The sequence below is a fragment of the Sturnira hondurensis genome, unplaced genomic scaffold (genome assembly GCF_014824575.4).
Source record: "Sturnira hondurensis isolate 20B ecotype Veracruz unplaced genomic scaffold, ASM1482457v3 Scaffold0004152, whole genome shotgun sequence".
NCBI lineage: Eukaryota > Metazoa > Chordata > Mammalia > Chiroptera > Phyllostomidae > Sturnira > Sturnira hondurensis.
The window spans coordinates 6081326-6103096 of record NW_028076783.1 but is presented as its reverse complement, the minus strand read 5'-3'; the positions used below and the strand labels follow the sequence as shown (position 1 = coordinate 6103096).

General features: G+C 39.3%; 1 protein-coding gene across 2 annotated transcripts in view; it reads right to left on the bottom strand.

The window, feature by feature from the left end:
* Window positions 1-21413, bottom strand: part of DCTN4 (dynactin subunit 4) — a 30361-nt gene extending 8948 nt beyond the window's left edge. Inside the window, exons 1-10 of one of the 2 annotated variants that reach the window (XM_037044883.1) lie at window positions 21233-21413; window positions 18238-18308; window positions 15622-15800; window positions 9986-10029; window positions 7650-7757; window positions 6499-6519; window positions 6014-6087; window positions 5661-5773; window positions 5254-5363; window positions 386-459 (exon numbers count right to left, since the gene is read on the bottom strand). In XM_037044883.1, coding sequence (XP_036900778.1) covers window positions 386-459; window positions 5254-5363; window positions 5661-5773; window positions 6014-6087; window positions 6499-6519; window positions 7650-7757; window positions 9986-10029; window positions 15622-15800; window positions 18238-18308; window positions 21233-21367 — 929 coding nt within the window. In that variant the 5' untranslated portion in view covers window positions 21368-21413. The remainder of the gene's footprint in view (window positions 1-385; window positions 460-5253; window positions 5364-5660; window positions 5774-6013; window positions 6088-6498; window positions 6520-7649; window positions 7758-9985; window positions 10030-15621; window positions 15801-18237; window positions 18309-21232) is intronic. The other variant, XM_037044884.1, reaches the window with a different exon arrangement.
* Between the last annotated feature and the right edge of the window lie 358 nt (window positions 21414-21771).

Genomic DNA, 21771 nt, shown 5'->3' with positions numbered 1-21771 from the left:
CACAGTTATATAAAATGAACATTGTTACAGGGATACTCGTTATACACTGCTTATTATTTTTTTTAGTTTTTAAAAAATTATTTCCAAACTTTGGTACTTTATAATTTGTAATGAGTGACAAGTGACTCTCCATCCCATAACCAACACACCCCTGGCCCCAGACCACACTACCCTGTATCACTGATGCGGACACACCCTGCAGTCTGTCTACAGACCTGCCTTGAACTTCAGGGCATACAATTCAAAGCCTGCACTGGGACAGAACAGCAAGACTATCGTGATGCAGTTTTTCTTTTCTTTTTTAAGCCAAGAAGAGTAAGCACATTTCACAATGAAAAAGAACACCCAAAACAGTAACCAAAGACAACAATCCCCAAATACTCACACAGCAACCAGCTGGATTTTAAATTTGATAGATGTTGGATTAAATTCTGGCTTGCTCAAATTATGTTCACATTTCTAAAAAGAAAAATACATATAATATTTATCAGAGGAAAACAAGGATATATTATGCTAATCCAGGGAGCTACTAAATTCAAAAGAATACCATTTACTAGAGTTTTGTTTTATTTTGCTGCAAAACTATATTTTGAAATAGTATATGCTACAGATAACCAAAATATACAAAAGATGTTTCGAACTTTAAGATCTAAGCAACCACACTATCAAATATTGTTATACCTTTGCAATGTTTCAAAACTTAATAAAACTAACACATACTGAGCACTTACTACGTGTGCTAAACAATGTAGATTTTGCTGGGGTTTTTTCTTCATGTTTTCTTTTATATTGTTTTTTAAGTCCTTTTTATTTCCTCTCTACTAGCCTAGAAGGTACCCATCCTTGCTCTAAGTAAGTTTAAATATCACACAATTTAGGAGGTAGGTGTATCACTGTCCCCATTTCCCAGGTGGTGAAAATGGGGCACTGGAAAAGTAAGCAATCTGTACAGCTTCCCAGAGCCAGTGAAAACTGGAGATGGGACTGAAATCCAAGTAGTGTGATTCCAGTACCTGGGCTTTAAAACACAGTAACAATTATTTACTCATTTCTTGAATGGGTACAACATGCACCTAGTTTAAAAAAACTTGAACACTACAAAAAGGTACAGTGTAAAGGTACCCATTACTTGTCCCCTGGTTCCTCTCCCGAGCCGACTAGTTTCTCATGCGTTTTCTCCCAGACAGTCCATGCACATGAATTTATATGCACACATCAACTTTCTTTTTCACAGCAACACAAAAGACAGCATTTTATATACTCTCCTGCCCTTTGATTTTTTTCATTTACTCTGTTGTGGACTTCCACACCAGCATACACAGCGGGGCCTATCCCCTACTGTAATGACTGCCGTAACTCACTGAACCAGATCCAAACTGACGGGTATTGCCATGGTTCTGCTACTACAAAGAATGCCGCAGTATTTTCATACATCAAGTTATTTTTCATATGTGCAAGTGCATTGGTAGAATAATTTCTTAAAAGTGGATCAATGGGTATGTGCATTTGTTATTTTGATAGTGCCAAATTGCTAACTTCTGCCAGTCTGATAGTTTATGAAATGGTATCTCACTGCAGTTTTAAGGTGCCTTTCCCTCATTACGGTGTAAGTTTGATATTTTTCCTATTTATTGGGTTTGGGGAGTTCCTCTGCCATGACTAGTATGTTAGTATCTACTGCTTATTCCTATACTAAGATTTCCTTTCAGATTTGCTAAAGTTCTTCATTTTTTTAATCTTCACTCAAGGATATGTATACTGATTTTAGAGATGAGGGGGAGAGAGAGAAACATCAGTGTCAGAAACTGCGACTGGCTGCCTCCCACTGAGGATCGAACCTGCACCTTAGGTATGTGCCCTGACCAGAGACCAAACCCCAACCTGCTGGTGTCCAGGATGATGCTCCAACCAGCCAGGCTACCTGGTCAGGACTAAAGGTTTTTACATATGCTGGGTACTAATCCTCTGTTAATTATGTACCTTACAAATTACTTTTCTTAGTCTATGGTCTATTATTTTCATTTGTTATGGTTTTTCTTTGGAGTGGGGATACAAGTTTGACTTTTAATGTGTCAAATATAAAACTTTTTTCCTTTATAGCTATGCTTATTTGTCTTACTTACAGAATATTTCCTTACCCCAAAGTCAGGAAGATATTCTCTTATATTTCTTTCTAGAAGTTTTGCTCTCCATATTTACTCTTTATAAAGTTCCCAATGTTCCTGAAATTTACTTTTGTGTATTGTGTGAGATAAAGAGCTAAACCCGTTTTTTTAAAATATATAATCATTTGGCCTAGCAAAACTTAATAAGCTATCTCCCCCACGATCTGCAATGCTGTATTTAGTAAAATCAAGTTTCCTCACATGCATGCGTCTTTCTGCTCTCTCTGTGAAGTTCTAATAGGGTAGTTTTAATCTAATGTGTGTTTTTTTTATTTTTCATGTTTATACATATATTTTTCCCTCCTTTCTCATATAAAGTTGAGTACTTGCTGTGCGACCTGTGTTTTGCACTTAAAAATACATCTCATTTTAGTGTATCCTTTTTCACAGATTTGCAGCACTCACTGCATGGAGGAACCCAAATTTTTGCACATTCTGATTTGTGCTTGTACAGGTGGGCCTTCAGGGCTGACTACTGGAAGTGAGGCTGACAGATCAGCAGGACACACAGCCTGTTCACTTCCAGTAGATTTTTGTGTTACTTATCTGTCTGGTTTTAGTATTAGGGTAAAGGTGACCTATTAGAATGAGTTAGGAAGTGGTCCCTCTGCTTCTATCTTCTCAAAGAGATTACACAGAGAACCATCATAATTTCTTCCTTAAATCTTTGGCAAGATTCACCAACAAGCACATCTTGCCCTGGTGCTTTCTGTTTTGGAAGGTTATTAACTCAATTTCTTAACAGATACAGATCTATTAGTCTATTTCTTGAGTGAATTTTGGCAGACTGTGCCTTTTAAGAAATTGGTGCATTTCATTTACCCAATTTATGGGCATAGAGTTGTTCAGTCTTTAGTATCCTTTTCATTTCCATGAAACTATGGTGATGTTCCCCTCACTTTCAATTCTGATATTAGTAATTTGTGTCCTGTCTCTGTTTTTCTTAGTTAGCTTTGCTAGAGACTTCTTAATTTTATTGGTCTTTTCAAAAAAACCAGCTTTTGATTTCATTGCTTTTCTCTAATGATTTCATTTTCAATTTCACTGATTTCTGCTCTGATTCTTATTTCTTTTCCTCTGCTTACTTTGGATTTAATTTGCTCTTCTTTTTGTAGTTTCCTAAAGAAAAAGCTTAGATTTCTGATTTTAGATCTTTCTTCTTTTTAAAAATTTTTATCTGTTTTTAGAGAAAGGAGAAGGGAATGAGAGAAAGAGGAAGGAAAGGAGAGAGAGAGAGAGAGAAACATCAATGTGTGGTTGCCTCTCATGTGTCCGTCCCGCACTGGGGCCCTGGCCTACATCCCAGGCTTGTGCCCTGACTGGGAATCGAACCCTTGGGTTGCAGGCCTCTGCTCAATCCACTGAGCCATACCAGGCAGGGCTCTACTTTTCTAATATATGCATTCAGTACTATAAATCTCTACAACCACTGCTTTTGTTGTGTCCAACAAATTTTGATAAGTTGTGTTTCATTCTCATTTAATTAAAAATATTTTTAAATGTCTCAAGATTTCTTCTTTGGCCCATGTGTTATTTAGAAATAAGTTCTTTAATCTCCATGTGTTTGGGGATTTTCCAGTGATCTTTCTGTTACTGATTTCCAGTTTAATCCCATTTTGATCTGAGAGCAGATACTGTATGATTTCTATTCTTTTTCTAAGAGAGGGGTGTGGAAGTCTGCAACTATGATAGTAAATACATCGTGTAGCTCTATCAGTTTCTGCCTCACACAGTTTGACACTCTATTGTTAGGCATATACAACTAAGAAATGTTACTATCTCGGAGAACTGACCTGTTCCCTATTATGTACGCCCTTCTTTATCCCTGACAACTATCAGTCCTTACTATGGAATATGATCTGCCTGAAATTAACATGGCTACTCTTGCTTTCTTTGGATTAGTGTTAACATGGTATTATTTTTCTCCATCCATTTACTTTTAATCTGTATGTGTCTTTATATTCAAAGTAGGCTTTTCCTTTCTTTTAAAAAAGGTTTTCCATTATAGAAATTTTCTAATATAAGAAAAAATACAGAACAGTAGCATAAATCCCTCAGTGCCACCATCACCCAGCTTCAACAATTAGCAATTTATCAGTCACAACGGCCAATCTTGTTTCACCTACATTCTCATCCACCCCCCATGCTTGATTATTCTGGAACAAGTATGACACTATGTGATTTCATCCACAAATATTTTCATATGTATCTCTAAAATATAAAGGTATTTTTAAAGTACCATTATTTGTATTACCCCCCAAAATAAACAATTCTTTTAATAGCATAAAAAATATAGATACTATTTAAATTTCCCCGAAGGTTTCATAAATGTTCCATTCCTTCCTCATTCTTTGCCTTCTTTCCCTTCCTGCCTTCTTCTCTGGCCCCCTTCTTTTTTTGTTTTGTTTGAATCAGGAGTTAGATCAAGTCTACACACTGTTTGATATGTCTCTTAAGTCTCTTCTAATCTCACACTGTCATTTACTAACAGTAGCCACTTGTCACACATGGAAATTTAAACGAACTAAGATGAAAGATTCAGCTCCTCAGCTGCACTATCACATTTTGAGGGCTCAGGAGCCACATGTGACCACTGGCAACCATGACAGACAGTGATACAGAACATTTTCATTATCGCGGGAAATTCTATTAGATACGACTGATCTAAAAGGTGTCTTTTTTTTATTTATTGAAGAAATTCTGTTGTTTCTTTTATAGATTCCCAGAGCCTGGATTTTACTAATTTTTCTTCTTTCTTGCTTTATTTTAAATTATTTTTTACTAGTCCTCTCTACTAAATTAATGGCTATATATTTTTCACTATTCTTTTAGGGGTTAGTGTTATGAGCCTAATTTCCAGACACCTCAGTTTCCACACCTGTACAGCAGAGGCAACAACAGTACGTACCTCACAGAGTTGTGAGGGTTGGGTTTACGTTGAAAGCATTTAAAATACTGCCAGGACACCCATGTATTCTCTATTATTTACTACATCCCAGAGATTCTGATGCTGGCCAGCTACCAATCCTGTTTACTGTATGTGCCTTTCCCTGGTACCAACGGCAACTCTACAGAAGGCAGGACCTACCCGGCAGCGCAGGGACCGTTTGATTAGAAGATGTTTGTGACGAGGGTAGAGCTGAGAAGCACAGATTGGCTGGAAGTCAGGCTGCAAGAGGCGCTGCTGAAGGGTGGTTACTAGCATGAGAGGCAGAAACCAGACTCAGTTTAGGAACTTGCTCAACATCAGACTTATATGAAGTTACATAAAATGACATTGCTTTTGTGAGTAGTGTTCTTCAAAAAACTACCATATACAAATTGGACATCTGAAAGTTCTTCAAATGACTACTTCTATTAAATCTATTTCATTTTTGACATGATTCATTTTACTACTTCCTATGCTAGGAAAAATTTCAAATCACAAGGAATAAAAGTAACAAAAGCAGAATTAGTTATAAAACATAAACAAAGTAAAATCATGTGTAAAATTACCCTCTGTTAAATTTACTGGTCTTGTGTAATAGTCTTCAGGTAGAGGCTCCACTTCATCTACAGCTTGAGCTGGCTCAATCTTTACCTCTTTCTGGTCCTCTCCTTCTTTAAGGCTAAAAGAGGAAAAGCAGGCATTTTCAAGGGTCCACTGATTACCTTTCAAGTCTATGATAGCACAAATTGAAGTATTCTTCCATTATAGACTATTCTTCCTGCTTAGGTCTTTTCTAAGTATGAGGATCTTCTTCACCACTGGCAACTGTTATTTATTTTCGTAAAACTCACATTCTTTCAATATTCATTTTGATACCTGTTTGTTTTCTTCAAAGACACTTAGTAGCATCCAAACTTACGAGAGTCCGGCAAGGGTACTGATGGTTGCACCAGCTCGTGGTCGCTGAAGCCTCGTTCCGAGACCATATTTGTCCTAAACAGAGTTCATAAATTCCTATCAGAAATCCCACCTTTAAACATTCTACTTATCAAAAGAAAGAATTTCGGGTGTGACAGCATGAGAAGCTCAGGGAAATAAGCAAAAAACAAACAAAACCAAAAGAAACTAATTTGAAAGCTTCCTTTAAAGAGAGGAATTTATAGCCCCACACCATCTCATTCTTAAAATAATAATAAAAGCACCAAATATGGAGACTAAAACTACATGAATATAGTAAAACTGAACATAATGAGATTTTTTTTACTATAATCTGAACACACCTAAGCTATGGTTTAGACCAGAACTCTGTGGAGTGTCTAAGACACATGGTCTGTGTCTTCTTGGACACCAGTGATCATCTGCTAACTTCTTCAGGGTTAGCAAGAATCATAAAAGAGAACTTACCACTACATGAATAGTATGTTGCTGTAGGCCCCAAAATAGCAGCAGGTTGCAACAGAGACAAAAAAATGCAGCATAAGATAGAAGCAAACTCATACAGCAGGCAGGTCATGTGGGAAAGTCGGAAGAATGATGCATTTAATTCAAATCCCTTTCCTAAATATGCTGGGGCACATGCTGTTTGTACCACTGGACTACGCAGAAAAACTCATTACAACGTCATTAAACTCTTTGGCAAATGTAGGCACTTTGTGAGTTCTGTAGGTGTTTTGTAAGTGCTTTTGTAGAATATTGATAAAAATATTCTAGATATTTTTATATGGGCCTCATCAATTTGTAGGGTTTTGCTGGCCTAACTAATCCTCATGCAAAAGCAGTCAAACAAATTATTTAACCTGTCTTGTTTCCTCCAGTGTAAAACGGGGTATACAGTCCTATTCCCCAGGACTGCTGTGACAATTAAGTGCTTAGCACAGTGCCTGACACATCGCTTACTGCCACATCGCTTATTGGTTAATTCGCTTCCTGCCAAATGGTATTTACAAAATGCCAACCTGCTTGGCTCCAAGCAAACACACAGAAAACCAACTGTTCTGTGAGAGCAAACGAAACTTGGGGACAACAACAAAAGCTCCAAATTCCTATTTCTTGCTTCTGATCGGTAGCATACAGACTAGTAAAGAATGACTTCAATAAATACTTCCTATTAAAAACCATACTTGTATATATTACTATTTATTTAACCACACTAATACGCTGTGTAAAGTCAGTGTTTTTTATACTAAAGAAATACGGGAAAGTGCCCCAAAACTGTAACCAGAGGTGGAAAACCACTTCTGGGTTTCTAATATGCAAAAACTGTAAAGGTTCTGCGGTGCCCACAGACTGAAGTTCAGCCTCTTTGGAGGATGACCAGAAGAGAAAGGGGAATGACAGAGGAATAACCACGAATGTCCTCAACACTCAACGACAACTACTGAAATGGCAAACGTGTAACTGCTGGACTTAAACCCCTCTAATTTGAGAAGCCTTTCTCTGTTACCCATCCTTCAGAACCTAGGGACAATGGCCCCCTCTGAAACAGTCCCTGTTTTCATGCCGCAGAGGTCCTGATCAACAACAGGCAAACTCCTCTTTGCACTAAAAGTCCTCACCGAAAAAGCCAAAGGCATGTAGTTTCTACGCCGTGCCAGTTTCTTGCGATCTCGTTCCACCTTCTCTTTCTGAGCAAGCTGCTGGTAATATTCAATCAGTTTGTTCATCTGTAACAGATCAAAGACTCAGTATGTGTTTCAGAAAAAAGCTAACAGGAAGCATAAAAAATTAATCAACTATACCGACTAGACATATAATAAATAGAAAAGACAAATTATTAAGGTGGCAGGTTTGCCCTTTTCTTCAAAGAGTATTTATCTTCATTACGTGATCTACTTTGGAATTGAAATGGAACTTTCAAGCTCAGAAACAGAAAGAACTGGGCAATGAAAAGACTTGGAAATGTCGTGCTCTCTACTCACTGTTCTTTTGCTTCATTACTTCTTTCCCCTTGCAAATGCTATTTTTTTCCTGATGGCCATAGAACCATCTATTTCTAAGAATGTGCTATTTCACACTCTACTTTCTCCCTCATCACACATTTTCATTTTCATAATATATTTTAATCATAAAATATATTAATTGTGACGAGTTCAAAAAATCCACAAAAATAAGTGAACCTTCTCTTTTATCTCTCGTGCCCAAATCTAGTCTGTCCTCACCAAAGGTACCTGCTATTCGAGCTTAGATATCCTTCTTGCACACTTACAGGTAAAGGTCTGATATTATATTTTTCATACATTAAAAAAAACATATAGACACACAGCTTTTATATGCATAAAAATAAATACAGGTCTTTTTATTTTTCATGTCAGAGAAAAATTTCCTGGCTGGTGTGGCTCAGTGGACTGAGCACCAGCCTGTGCACCGAAAGGTCGCCAATTCAATTCCCAATCAGGGACACGCCTGGGTTGTGGGCCGGAGGGGCATGCAGGAGGCAGCCAATCGCTTGCACATCAAGGTTTCTCTCCCTCCCTTCCCCTCTCTCTAAAAGTAAATAAATAAAATCTTTTAAAAAAAGAAAAAGAAAAAAACTTGTAACATTCTTTTCCACCCAAAGAATTATAAACATCCCATCATCTACCTCATTCTTTTTAAAAGCTATATCTTATTACACAGTGCAGATATTTAATCATTTCCTATGATAGTACTTACTGGTCTCCTGGTTCCCACTCCTGTCCTCTCAATTCAGTAGCAATTACATTTGGGAAACACTAATCTGACCCTGTCAGGTCTTTGCTTAAACCCTTTAAAGGATTCTCAGACTCCTTACCATGGTCCTACAGGGCCCGACAGCAAATACTTCTCGCCAGCCGCTCAACGCTGTGCTCTGCTCATCACACTCACCTTGTCTGCAACTTGCTCTGCTTCTCTTACCTACGAGCTCCTTGCATATGCTGCCCCTGCCTTGAATCCTTTCCCTTCTGTGCCTGCTGTCCCAGAACCTTAGTGACACCCTTAGATGTGGACATAACTACTCCCAATCACTATCCACATGGCACAACTTCTTTCATGCTACTTAGTTTTTCCTTTACCTGGGGATTATTTAATTTTGTTTTCCCTTGAGGATAGGGACCATGGATTCCTATTGCCCAGGACAGTCTCTGGCACACAGTAAGTGCTTCATAAATGTATGATGATTATATATTTTTGTGCTTAAGTGTAAGTATTTTTGTAGGTCTGAATCTAGCAAGTAGGTACTGCTGAGAGCTCAAGAAATTTGTACTAATTCACACTAACAACAATATATGCAAAAAGGTACAATTCCCCACACTATCATCCAGTATATTTTCAGTATTTGTAATTTTTGTTGATGTCATAAGTGGATAATTATATTGGTTAATTTGCAATTTGATTGTACATACTTCATTTCAATAGTATTTCATTATATTATTCACATTCTACTTTCAGGGGCAAAACAAGTCAGCTCTAACATACACCACAGAGATCAGTTCTCTGTGAACTGTTAAGGGACGTTCTAGTCATGACTCTATAAGCAACCACTACTGAGTCAAAGGGCATCTTCTAAACTAGAGCTGTTTCCAGGAGTTAAGATGTCTGTATGTTCGTGATACTTCCAAGAGTATATGAGAAGAAAAGGAACCTCAACTTAGTTGGTGGGTATGTGAAAAACAAAAACATATTATTTCCTTTTTCCAATTCACAACTTGAGCACAGAACTAAAACTATACCCAGGCTTCTCTATGAACCTAATGGAAAAACCTGCCATCGTGATTTAATGCTCTACAATGAGGAATACTTTCCATGTGTAACAGACACCAAAATAAATGTCAAGGACTTCTAAGCACAGGCCACACCCACTGATAAAACAGAAGGTCTTCAGTCTTCCCCACCTTTTCTTATTTCACTCCCTCACTAATGACCTTTTACTCACCCGCTGAGTGTGAGGGTTTTCAGGTTCCTGCCAACCACCACTAGCTGCAAAATAAAGGAGCATTAAATAAGAACTTTATAATTTGATTATTTTATTTTCACAAAAGTAAGTCATCTGCAGGCCACAATATAAAATTAAAAACATAAAATCACAGAACTTCCAAGAAAGAGTCTAAAAATTATATAGACCAGAATGCTCAGAATAAAATTTTTTCTTTGAATGGTGATAATGATCACCAGCACAACTAACAAGTTTCACTTCATTTTATTCTTGTAACAACCCTGTGAGGGGCGGACTTTCATTACAATATTAGCCTTCTTTTACAAATGAGAAAACAGAGGCTCAGAGAGTTAAATAACTTGCCCAAAGCCACAGTTAGGAAGTAGTAAAGCCAGGATTCGAACCGACGCCAGAGGTCCTGCTCTTATATGCAACACTGTGCGATTTCTGTTTTATGACCCTGGTTTGGAAAAAAAATTCTTACATGAGAAACAAACAGCATAAATCATATAGGAAAGATTATGCCAGAAAGCTAAAGTGAAACCATAATGAATACTTTCAACAAATGGTGCTGCAACAACTGGATACCCACATACCAAAAAATAAATAAATAAACAAACCTCTAACCTACCTCACTTACGCACACAAATCTTACCCTGAAATGCACAACAGACTTACACTAAGAGCTAAAACTGTAACCTTTCTAGATGAAAACCCCAGTGAAAATCTTAGTGACCTTGTGTTAAGCTAAGTTTCTTCGCTGAGATACAAAAGACACAAACTGTGAAAGAAAAAATCGATAACTTGGACCTCATCAAAATTAGCAGAGTCTTCAAAGGACACTGCTGAGAAAATCAAACAGCAAGTCATAGACTGAGAGAAAATATTTGCAAAACATATAATGAACAAAGGGTTTTTATCTAGAATACACAACTGTTAAAACTCAATAAAAAGACAAAACCTCAGTTTAAAAATAAGCAAAAAACTTGTACAAACGTTTCACCACATATATATACATATATATGGCAAATAAGCCCATTAAGAAAATGCACATTAAAACCACGGTAAGGTGAGGCACTACACACCCACTGGTATGGCTAAAATGAAGAAGCATCCCAACACTGAGGGTCGCTGAGGAACTGAAATTCTCCTTACATTGCACGTGAGGGTCTGAAAAGGGACAGCCACTCCAGAAACCAGTTTGGCATTTTCTATAGTTGAACATACCCTCACCCTATGACCCAGCAATTCCACTCCTGGGTATCTGAGCAAGGAAAATGAAAACATATCCACACTAAGATTTGTAGACAAAGGTTCCTAACAGTTTTATTCATGAGACTAAAACTGGAAAAAACCAGATGTCCATTACTGGAGAAACTGCAGTATTGGGTTGGCTGAAAAGTTTGTATGTTTTCTTCCTTAAGATGGTTCTAGTAGAGCTTAGTTGTCTTTAACTTCACTCAAAAAAATAAATTTTGTTAGATTGTATTGTAACAGCTGTCATATCAGTGTGCATTAAAAGAAAAGTTACCAAAATAGGTGAATTTTTGTGTAGACATTTTAATATTGAAGATGGAAGAAAATACGCAACAGTTTTGGCATACCATGCATTATTATTTCAGGAAGGGTAAAAAAGCAAAAGCAGATTCATGCAGGGTATGGAGAAAGTTCTGTGACTGATGGAATGTGTCCGAAGTAGTTTGTGAAGTTTCGTGCTGGAGATTTCTCACTGGACAATGCTCCAAGGTCAGGGAGACCAGCTGAAGTTGCAAGTCATAAAATCCAGACATTTACTGAGAACAATTAATGTTATACCATGCAAGAGATAGCCGACATACTCAAAATATCCAAATCAATCAAGTTATTGTGAAAATGAAAAATGTGTCTTTTATTTTATGGAAAAAACTATACAGACTTTCTGGCCAAGCCAATACATCCACACAACAGATATACTACTCAACAGTAAAAAACAAAACCATGTGTGAACCTCCAAAGTATCAGACTAGGTGAAACAAGATAGACATCAAAGAGTACGTACTAGAAGACTCCAATTACATAAAATTCTGTAACAGGCAAAATGACAGCGACAGAAAGTGAATTGGGGGCCAGAAGCCAAGGGGTCGGGGAAGAGACTGACTACAAAGGGGCCCGAGGAAACTCTGGGGCGCTGGAGTTGGTCTGCAACAGGACCCTGGTGGTGGCTACGCAAGCACACGTATCTGTCAAAAACCCTAGAAGCCTACACTTAAAACCGGTAAGCGATACCTCAGCAAAGCTAATAAAAAAAACTGAAAAAATTAACTGTAATGAGATACCATTTCACAATCATCTGGAAAAACAATACTAAGGACCACCAAGGACCTAAAGTGAGGGGTGGCCTGCTCTTACACATTACTTGTGTGGGTGGGGGGGAAACTGGTAAACCATTTCACAGAGCTGAAAGTGTACACAACTTAAAACCAGCAATTTTAGTTACAGAGAACCCTTACTCTTGGGACTCAGGAGATGCAGACAGGAATGTTTCTGATGGTACCGTGTTGAAAGGGAAAAACTGACAGCCACCTAAATGCCCATGAAGGGGGGGTCTAAGTAAGTCAACTGCGTAAGTCACGCACAAAACCAACCACTACTACGAGTGTAACACTGATGGAGAAGGGTTGCAGCAGGACACACACAGCAAGTCTCCACGTGGTGCACACTGAAAAACATTACTCTCTGGTGGCTAAACACACAGGTGGAGAAGCATAAAGGCACACGTGGACACCGAGAAGTGACGACTCCTCTCTCCAGGGGGAGGGGGATGTGTTAGGGGCAACACAAGCGCTTTCAACTGTTTGATTGTATTTACTTTCTCAAACTGGATGATAAATACATGAATGTGAATTATACATGTAAGTTAAAATAACTTTTTTCAAAACAAAAAAGACTCTTGCTGAAGGTGCCACTATACTTGCAAGAAATGGCAGCAAAAACATCCTTCCGTACATTATTCATATTTTAAAAGTTGTCTATTTAAGGCAACCAGGAAAAAATAATTATGCAGAAGAAATGTTTTAGTTGTAGTATCTTTAAAAATCTGAATGTGCTACCTAATTGCTTCTGTAGAAGTGGTGATTAACCCTGAAGAGCCATTAGGGAGACGTAAAGATGCCACTGTATGTTTTCCCTGCGCATCGCTGACACGACGACTCACTTAAAAACAAATGGTTCCCACTGAAGTGGATTTAGAGCTCCTAGATGCCCACCACATCATGGAAAAATGAAATTATCTGTGCTCTTTTAAGAGCTCCTACAACTCAATTATCATTGTCAAGTCCCCTAGAAGAAAAAGATTTTCTAAAAGCAAGTGCAGATTTTAAGTTCTGAAAAATTCTCTAGTCTTAAAGGCTCACAATCCAAAAGGCATAAACATGCACTTACAGAGGACCAAATTGAGAAATCTATTTGGATTTGTAGGTTTTGTTTCTTTAATTTGCTATGAAGAGACACAATACAAACATGGAAATATACACTTTAACTCACTGAGGCATATACTATGTTTGCCACTTTGAGGGTTTTTTTTTAATGTTTAACTTAAATTCATAAGCAAATTCAAACAACTCGCTTGCTACATTGAAATTAAAACATATAGGTACAAATATTTACTCAAAATCTAAAGAGCTGCTATGAAGTCATTTTAAAATAAGTCACATTTCAGGAAATACCTACCCACCAATGAGCATTTTTAAGAAACTAAGATATGCTTGTTTAGTTAACATTTTTTGTTTTTGAAGAATATTTTATCAACTTAATGTTCGAGGTCAAAAGAACAAACAAGCTGACAGGGACCAGAGGGAAGAGGGGAGAGAATCACAGGGGAAAAGGGGATGGACTCACATGAACAAGTATAAAGGACACATGGACAATAACTAAGGTGGGGGGGGAAATGGGAGGGAGGTGGGGAGCACTGAGGGGGACAGGGCTGGGAATATAAGACAGAAAACTGTACTTGAACAAGAATTAAATTAAAAAAAAGAAAACGCATAATTTAAACTTAAAAAAAAAAGAACAACTGAGAACTCAAGCACTCTAAACCAAGAGGCAAAGTAAACAGAATCAAGGATTAAATTTTAAAAATATTTTAAAATTTATTTTTAGAGAGAGGGGAAGGAAAAAGAGAAAGACAAACATCAATGTGTGGGTGCCTCTCAAACACTCCCAACAGGGGACCTGGCCTGCAATGCAGGCATGTACTCTGACTGGGAATAAAACTGGCAACCCCTTGGTTCACAGGCTGGCACTCAATCCACTGAGCCACATCAGCCAGGGCCCAAGGATTAAATTTTTAAGAACAGTGCTGCATCTAAAGAAACATCATCCATATTTCCTTTCATACTGTGTAAAGAATTTTCTATCTTCGCCCTGGCTGGTGTGGCTCAGTGGATTGAGCACAGGCCTGCGAATCAGATGATCTCGGTTGGATTCCCAGTCAGGGCACATGCCTGGGTTGCAGGCCAGTTCCCAACAGGGGACACACGAGAGGCAACCATACATTGATGTTTCTCTCCCTCTCTCCTTCCCTTCCCCTCTAAAGATAAATAAATAAAATCTTTAAAAAAAAAAAGAACCACTGTGACAAATTAATTTTAAAAAAAAAGAATTATCTATCTTCATTTTAGTTATATCATATGACCTAACGAGTTTGTTATGAGTTTCCCTCATATTTTAGTAAACAAAGATCTTTTATGAAAATTCACAAATGGTAAGTTTTTAATACATCTAAAAGTTTTCAGAAAATTAAATGGAATTCAGAAAGAAAAAAGACAGCAGACTTAGCAATGCTACTATTTATATAAAAATTATACGGCAACTCAAGATTTTGAACTGATTGTATAAAGAGTGTTTCTACTTTCTAAAGTGCAAGAAGTGAGCCCTGGCTGGTTTTTTCATCAGGAGAATTTTTTTAAAAGATTTTATTTATTTATTTTTAGAGAGAGGGGGAGGGAGGGAGGAAGAAAGGGAAAAAAAACATCAATGTGTGGCTGTCTCTCATGTGACCCCCCAATGGGAACTGGCCTACAACCAGGCACGTGCCCTGACTGGGAATCAAACTGGCGACCCTTTGGTTCGCAGTCCGTGCTCAATCCACTGAGCCACACCAGCCAGGGCAGGAGCATTTATTTTTTTTAAAGATTTTATTTATTTATTTATCTTCAGAAGGGAAGGGAAGAAGAGAGGGAGAGAAATATTAATGTACGGTTGCCTCTCGTGTGTCCCCTGCTGGGAACTGGCCTGCAACCCAGGCATGTGCCCTGATTGGGAATCGAACCGCAATGGTGTGGTTCGCAGGCTCACGCTCAATCCACTGAGCTACACCAGCCAGGGCAGGAGCATTTATTTTTTATAAAAAGCATCCATATTTTGAGTTTGAGAAAATGTCAGATTTATAAAAGCTATTTTACCAACTCTAAGAAAACTAATTAACCTAATCTTAGATGAATTATTATCCATAAACATGAGAATTTGGGAATGCAAAAGAGTTACTGTCAATATACTCTAAATTTAGCTCCTTCTACCCACGAGGTAACAAATAATCATCTGTGGACCATTACAGCACTACTAATTTCACATCTCATGTTGAAGTCTTCGTCACTCACCCACAGACTTGTCTGCCATGCCCACGTCTCTAGATGTCCAACGACAAAACCCACAGGCCAGGTAATAGGCTTTCTTCATGGTGGTCTTGGCTGGGTCATCTGGAAGCTGTGTGGAGATGCTGGTTGCCCGGGTGGAGAGCGTGTGCATGCATCCGGGACAGTCAAAGCAGTTGGCACACCTGTGATAGAAAAAATACAATTCATTCACTCAACAAGTATTACCAAGCACCTACTAGTATCAGATATTGTTCTAGGTGTTAGAAACTCAAGAGAGAATAGAAATTATTAGAAATTAAAGGAGAAGTGTCTCTTAAACACAAAGAACTAACAAAGTATTCTTGTAACTCTTGCAAACTTTGTTTTGAAATTTCAAAAGTACTGTATGTTCATTATTTAAAAAATAAAAAGCAATCATCACCAAAGTTCCTGAAGAATTAGAGCCTCCACAGAGGGAACCAGTGCTAACGATCTGCAGTTAACTGCTTTCAGACTCCTTTCACGCTCATTCAGAACACAAGGAGTTTGGAGGACAACAGAAACATCGGAGCTCCTGCCTTGAGAGACAGCAGACCAACTGCACAACGGAAAATAATGGCAACAATGCACGATGTGAAACTGGTCTGGAAGACAACTGCTTGCTTGCTGTGCCAGAGAGCTGAAGGAGGCACCAAACAATGCCCTCCAACTGAGACGGTTCAGCAGCACTGCATTTTCAGGGCTTTCTGGCATAGTCCTCCAGGTGCTCGGCCAACATTCCCTCTTCCGGGGCCCTGATACCCTGTTGCTTTAAAGTTTCCCACGCCTGAGATCACCAAGATTCACCAGCAGTCCTGGTCTTGGTCTGAAGTTCCATTCCATCACTCCAAGTAGCTGTGACATTTTGCCATCTGGATAATATGCTCAAATAAGGGTAGTAATAGTATCCACCTCACAGAGATATTTTCAGGATTAAATGGTAAAATTAACCTGTGGACAGTATACAAAACTATATGGCTTACCAGAGGGATTTCTCAGAGATACGAAAGACAAATAATAATAGTCTGCATCCACTGGGGTGGTGGGAGCATGACTGGTGGCAAAGGGCTTTCACGTCAAGAGAAATACCACATGGCAGCCAGGAGCAATGAGCACACCTACCACCCAGATCTTGGTTTTCGATACCACTTTCCAGTAAAAGAAACCAAGGCTTCCTAGAAAAATGGCTCATTCTAGGATTGAGGCAGAGAATATTCAGAATGAACCCAGAATATCTTATACTACTGGAAAGAAAGTTCTCTAAAGAATAAACAAACAACCCTCATACAACAATTGGGGTAAGTCAAAGGGATACAAGAGTCTACTGAATGGTCAATGAAAGCGAATCGGGGGACCAAAGGTGGACCACTTTGAACAACAACAAAAAAAAACCCCACAAAAAACTGGATTGCAACCTAAAGTGTAAAATAAATATCTATGAGCCAATTCTGCCTTCAGTCAATGGTTAAACAAATAAATGGGGGAGAAAAAGCTTTTATGTAAAGTAATCCCAAATAATTTATGTAAATAGCCCTTACAGAAAGGGAGCAAAACTCCTCACTATTTAAGTGTGGGCTGTGACAGTGATTTTCCTTCTAAAGAGTACAGCATGAGAAAGGTGGAGGGGTGGCGGCGGGGTGGGGTGCAGAGTAACTTCACATGGGAGAAACCCAACAAGCACCAGCTAAAGCCAGATAGATTATCCGGCTCGATGCCAACAGTGACAGTCATACTGAGAGTATGTTCTCTTGACCTCTGTGGTCCTCCTCCCCCAACACATTCCCCTATTCAAAATCCTGAATAGGATCCTGGAACAGAAAAAGGAGATTAGGAAAAAATTTAAGAAATCTGGCCCTGGCTGGTGTAGCTCAGTGGATTGAGTGCAGGCCTGCAAACCACGCAATCTCAGTTCGATTCCCAGTCAGGGCACATGCCTGGGTTGCAGGCCAGTTCCCAGCAGGGGACACATGAGAGGCAACCATACATTGATATTTCTCTCTCTCTCTCCTTCCCTTCCCCTCTAAGATAAATAAATAAAATCTTAAAAAAAAGAAATCTGAATAAAATGTGTTCTTATTTAATAATAATGTACCAGTATTGTTCATTAATGAGACAAACATAGCATACTAATGTAAGATGTTAACAACAGGGAGGCCCTGGCCAAGTAGCTCAGTTGGTTAGAATGTCCTTCCAATACTCCAAGGTCATGAGTTCAATACCTGGCCAGCATACATACAAGAGTCAACCCATGAATGCAGAAATAAGTGGAATGACAAATTGATGTTTGTCTTTTTATCATCCCTCCCTATCTCCTTCCGCCTTTCCCTCTCTCCGTCCCCCTCTAAAATCAATTTTAAAAAATAGGGAAGACTGGGTACGGGGTACATGGGAATTCTTTGAATCATCTTCATGATAATTCTTAATTCTGAAACAGAACATTTATTTAAAGGGTCAAAGGACATTTCATCTTCGTCACAGGTGATGCAAAAGAAAAAAATAGAAAAAAAAAGCTAGTTAAAAAGTAAAGTTCATTATAGGTGTTTTCTTACCAGCTAGTAAGAAAAATAGTTAAGGAAAACAAAAAATGAATCCTGGTCTTACCTGTTCTTTTTTAGTTTGGCTTCAGCTGATGGCATATTTTCTAAACAACTGGGACAATAGTGGGAGTCCACCTAGAAAGAAACAAGAAATAAAAAAATCAGAGGGAAAGAAACTCAATTTAGCTTTGTGCATATATCTCTGTTGAATAGTACAACTGAAAGTGTATTACACTGAAGCAGAAGGTGAGAGACCACTGATCTGGCAAAGAACCTAAGTTGTTTTCAGCTTAGGGTTTATTCCTCAATCACCTGTTTGTTTTAACCATCCAGACTTTCTGAATCCCTTCTATTTTTCCTTTCTGATCTTTCCTTTTCCTTTTCATTGGGATTTTATTAATTAGATTTGTTAAGAACTGTCTATGTAAAAGAAGAACTCCATAATAATCTAAAGAACAGATTAATAAAGTAAACTAATTTGTGAAACTGTACTCAAATCTCCTATCTAGTTTAGCTTTATTGGATTATAGTGGTTTGACATTTAAATTGTGAGACTTAAAAAGTTTGCTCATGACCGAAGCAATACATGTTCACTGAAGAACAGTATAAATGATCATTTACAAAGTCAGCTAGTCAACCAGTCAGAGATATTGAAATGCAAAATTAAACTACTAAGCCAAACTACTACTGTATTTAACTCGATTTAGCTGTGTTTTAAAACACAAAAAAAAATTTGTGTAAAAATTAAATTCATTTTTAATGAATTTAATTCATTAAATTCTGTATTTTTAAGGTCTGAATAATTATTTGGTTAAATGTAGATAGACCCTATTTGACAACCCTAGGGGTCTAGTCTACAGGAGGGAAGACGAGTCACTCGAACAGAGACACTATGATAAAAACTGGCTTCTTTTCACCATCTGCTATGAACAGGACCATCTTTGAAAGATTAATAAAACTGCAGCTTAAAAATCTCCCAAAACATAAAATAGAGTATTGCTAACTACTATTTGCAGCATAAAAGGCAGAATGTAAGTCATTCCTTGGGGCCCCTTTCCCAATTACACTTGTCTCTTCACATGCAGCTCCAACCTAGGTTCTCCATCGAACTTTCTGGACTGCTCCAGCCCTCACTAGTCTCATCCTTTCCCAAGCCCTACCAGCCTCTCTCTCACAGGTACACAACAGTGTGTTAAAGGTGCAGTTACAGGCTGAATGGCATAACTGAAGACATCCTTAGGCAGCATAAAGACTGCACTCCCTAGTCACCGCCAAATGAGAATCTAATCCAGTACATTCTAAGGGTGGAGCTGGAACAGGGAAGCATCTCAAAGGGAAAGGACCTGAGGAGCTAGGCACACGCACACACACAGAAAGTGTTATCGGAGAAAAACAGCCCATGAAAAATCAGTGCCATGTTATACATATAGACATTTGTTTTTCTTCTATTATTTCTTAAAGATTTTATTTATTTTTAGAGAGGGGGAAGAGAAGGAGAAAGCAAGGGAACGAAACATCAAGGTGTGGCTGCCCCTCATACCCCCTACTGGAAACCTGGGCCACAACCCAGGCATATATGTGCTCCCACTGGGAATTGAACCAGCAACCCTTTGATTTTCAGGCCCACGTTCAATTCATTGAGCTACATCAGGCAGGGCTTTCTTCTATTATTTAAATGCTTTCCCAGACTATTCTTAATATTGTGAAAAATACCCCAATAAAATAATAATTTTTAATCATATGTAAAGTGGCTTATAATATTGGATATGTTTTTCATATGCATTTTTAACAGTCCAGGGATCTTCACCCAAGTTCTGAGTCACTCAGCTCATTTTCAAATCCTGGTTCTCCCTCCGACCCCCAAATGTCTGGCTCTGTGATCTAGGGCAACCATTTCTTTACCTGTAAATAACTTTCTTTTTTAAAAAGGTATCTTTTCTAGCCCTGGCTGGTGTAGCTCAGTGGATTGAGCACAGGCGTGTGAACCAGAAGATCACGGTTCGATTCCCAGTCAGGGCACATGCCTGGGTTGCAGGCCAGTTCCCGGCAGGGGCCAGTTCCCAGCAGGGGTTGCACGAGAAGCAACCATACATTGATGTTTCTCTTCCTCTCTCTTTCCCTTCCCCTCTAAAGATAAATAAATAATTTTTTTAAAAAGGTATCTTTTCTTTTTCCATCAGGTTGCTGAAAGATTAAAAGAGATTGTGTAAAGCATATGGAACGAAGAAAGTTCTCAATTAATTGTACCTATTATTACTATCAGCTTTCCTTCCTGAGACTGTGAGCTACTCCAGCACAGGATTTATGTCTTGCTCATCTTTTAATCCTCAAAATTTACTGAACAAACGGGACGTGTCAAGCCCTGCAGAAGTTCTGAGTTTATTGATCTGGTGATTTTTTTTTACGGGGTGGGGTCTTTCACCTTCTGAGAAATCCCACCACCAACGTCTATTTGTTGTGAACGACGATAGCACCCTACCCTCCGGGGACGCGCCACGAACAGAACACTCTCAGCTTCTTACAGGACCTGCCCCATTCTAAACGCTTTTTGCTCAGCTCCCCCATCCCAACCTCTTCCCTGCTGCAGGCCATGGCCTGAGCCCGACAGAGTCGGAGGCGGGCCCAGCTTCTGGCCAAAGTAGAGGCAGAACTTCCCAGATGGGAGGGGCATGAGTGACAATGCCTCCGTTCACTGCGCGCAAATCAATCCTGAAAGACAGTAGCTCCCCACTCAAGTGGCGTGAACTAAGCATGCCCACACCCTTTTCTTTCCGACCCACCCTATTGTCAATCTCCCCACGAGAGGGCCAGGGTCCCCAAAGCCAAGTTTGTCCAATCAAATGGTGCTCTGGAACCAGAAAATCCGCTCAGCCCCACCCAAGGCCGCTCCTCCTTTCCAAGTGACAAACGACAAGCAAATTAAAGCTCAGGCAGAATTGAGTGACGGAAAAGAGACCAATCAGCACGCTCGCAGAACCTCCCCGCCCGACGCAGTGACTAGTATGAACTCCTCTCCCCCTCCCCCAACACACATACTCTTCCTGGGACGACTGCGTTACCTCGTGAGACACACATTCCAGCGACCGCAGCTCGCTACAGTAGCGGCAGAAGTAGAGCTGCGAGAGAGGGGCCCGAACCTTCTTTTCTCCCTGGACTAGGTAGAGAACCCGCTCCGATTGCAGCAGAGACGCCATCTTGAAGAGGGAGGTGTCAACGACACTCCTGCTGCATCACGTGATCCTAGAGCCAACGTTTTCCTCGCCGCCCTCCCTACGTCTTTGAACGTAGACTTTGACGTAAGGTTTCCGACCCAGTGGGGCTTTGTGCCCGCGAGAGACCGAATGCGCGTGCGCAGCGAGGTTCGCTGAGTTTCTCCTCCACCTTAGGCGCGCCCCTCTCCGCCATCAGCAGCTTGTGTGGGTCAGGCTTTTCTATCGTTAAGCGCGGGATCGCAGATCGAATCCAGACAAGCTCAGTGCTCATCTTTTGTTTGTTTCAGGAACAAAAGAACGAAGAACGTTGTTCTTTGTTTTGTTTACAACTGCCTCTCTTGCCCTCACCTTCTAGGAAAACATTCTGAAAGTGGATGGAAGGTTTC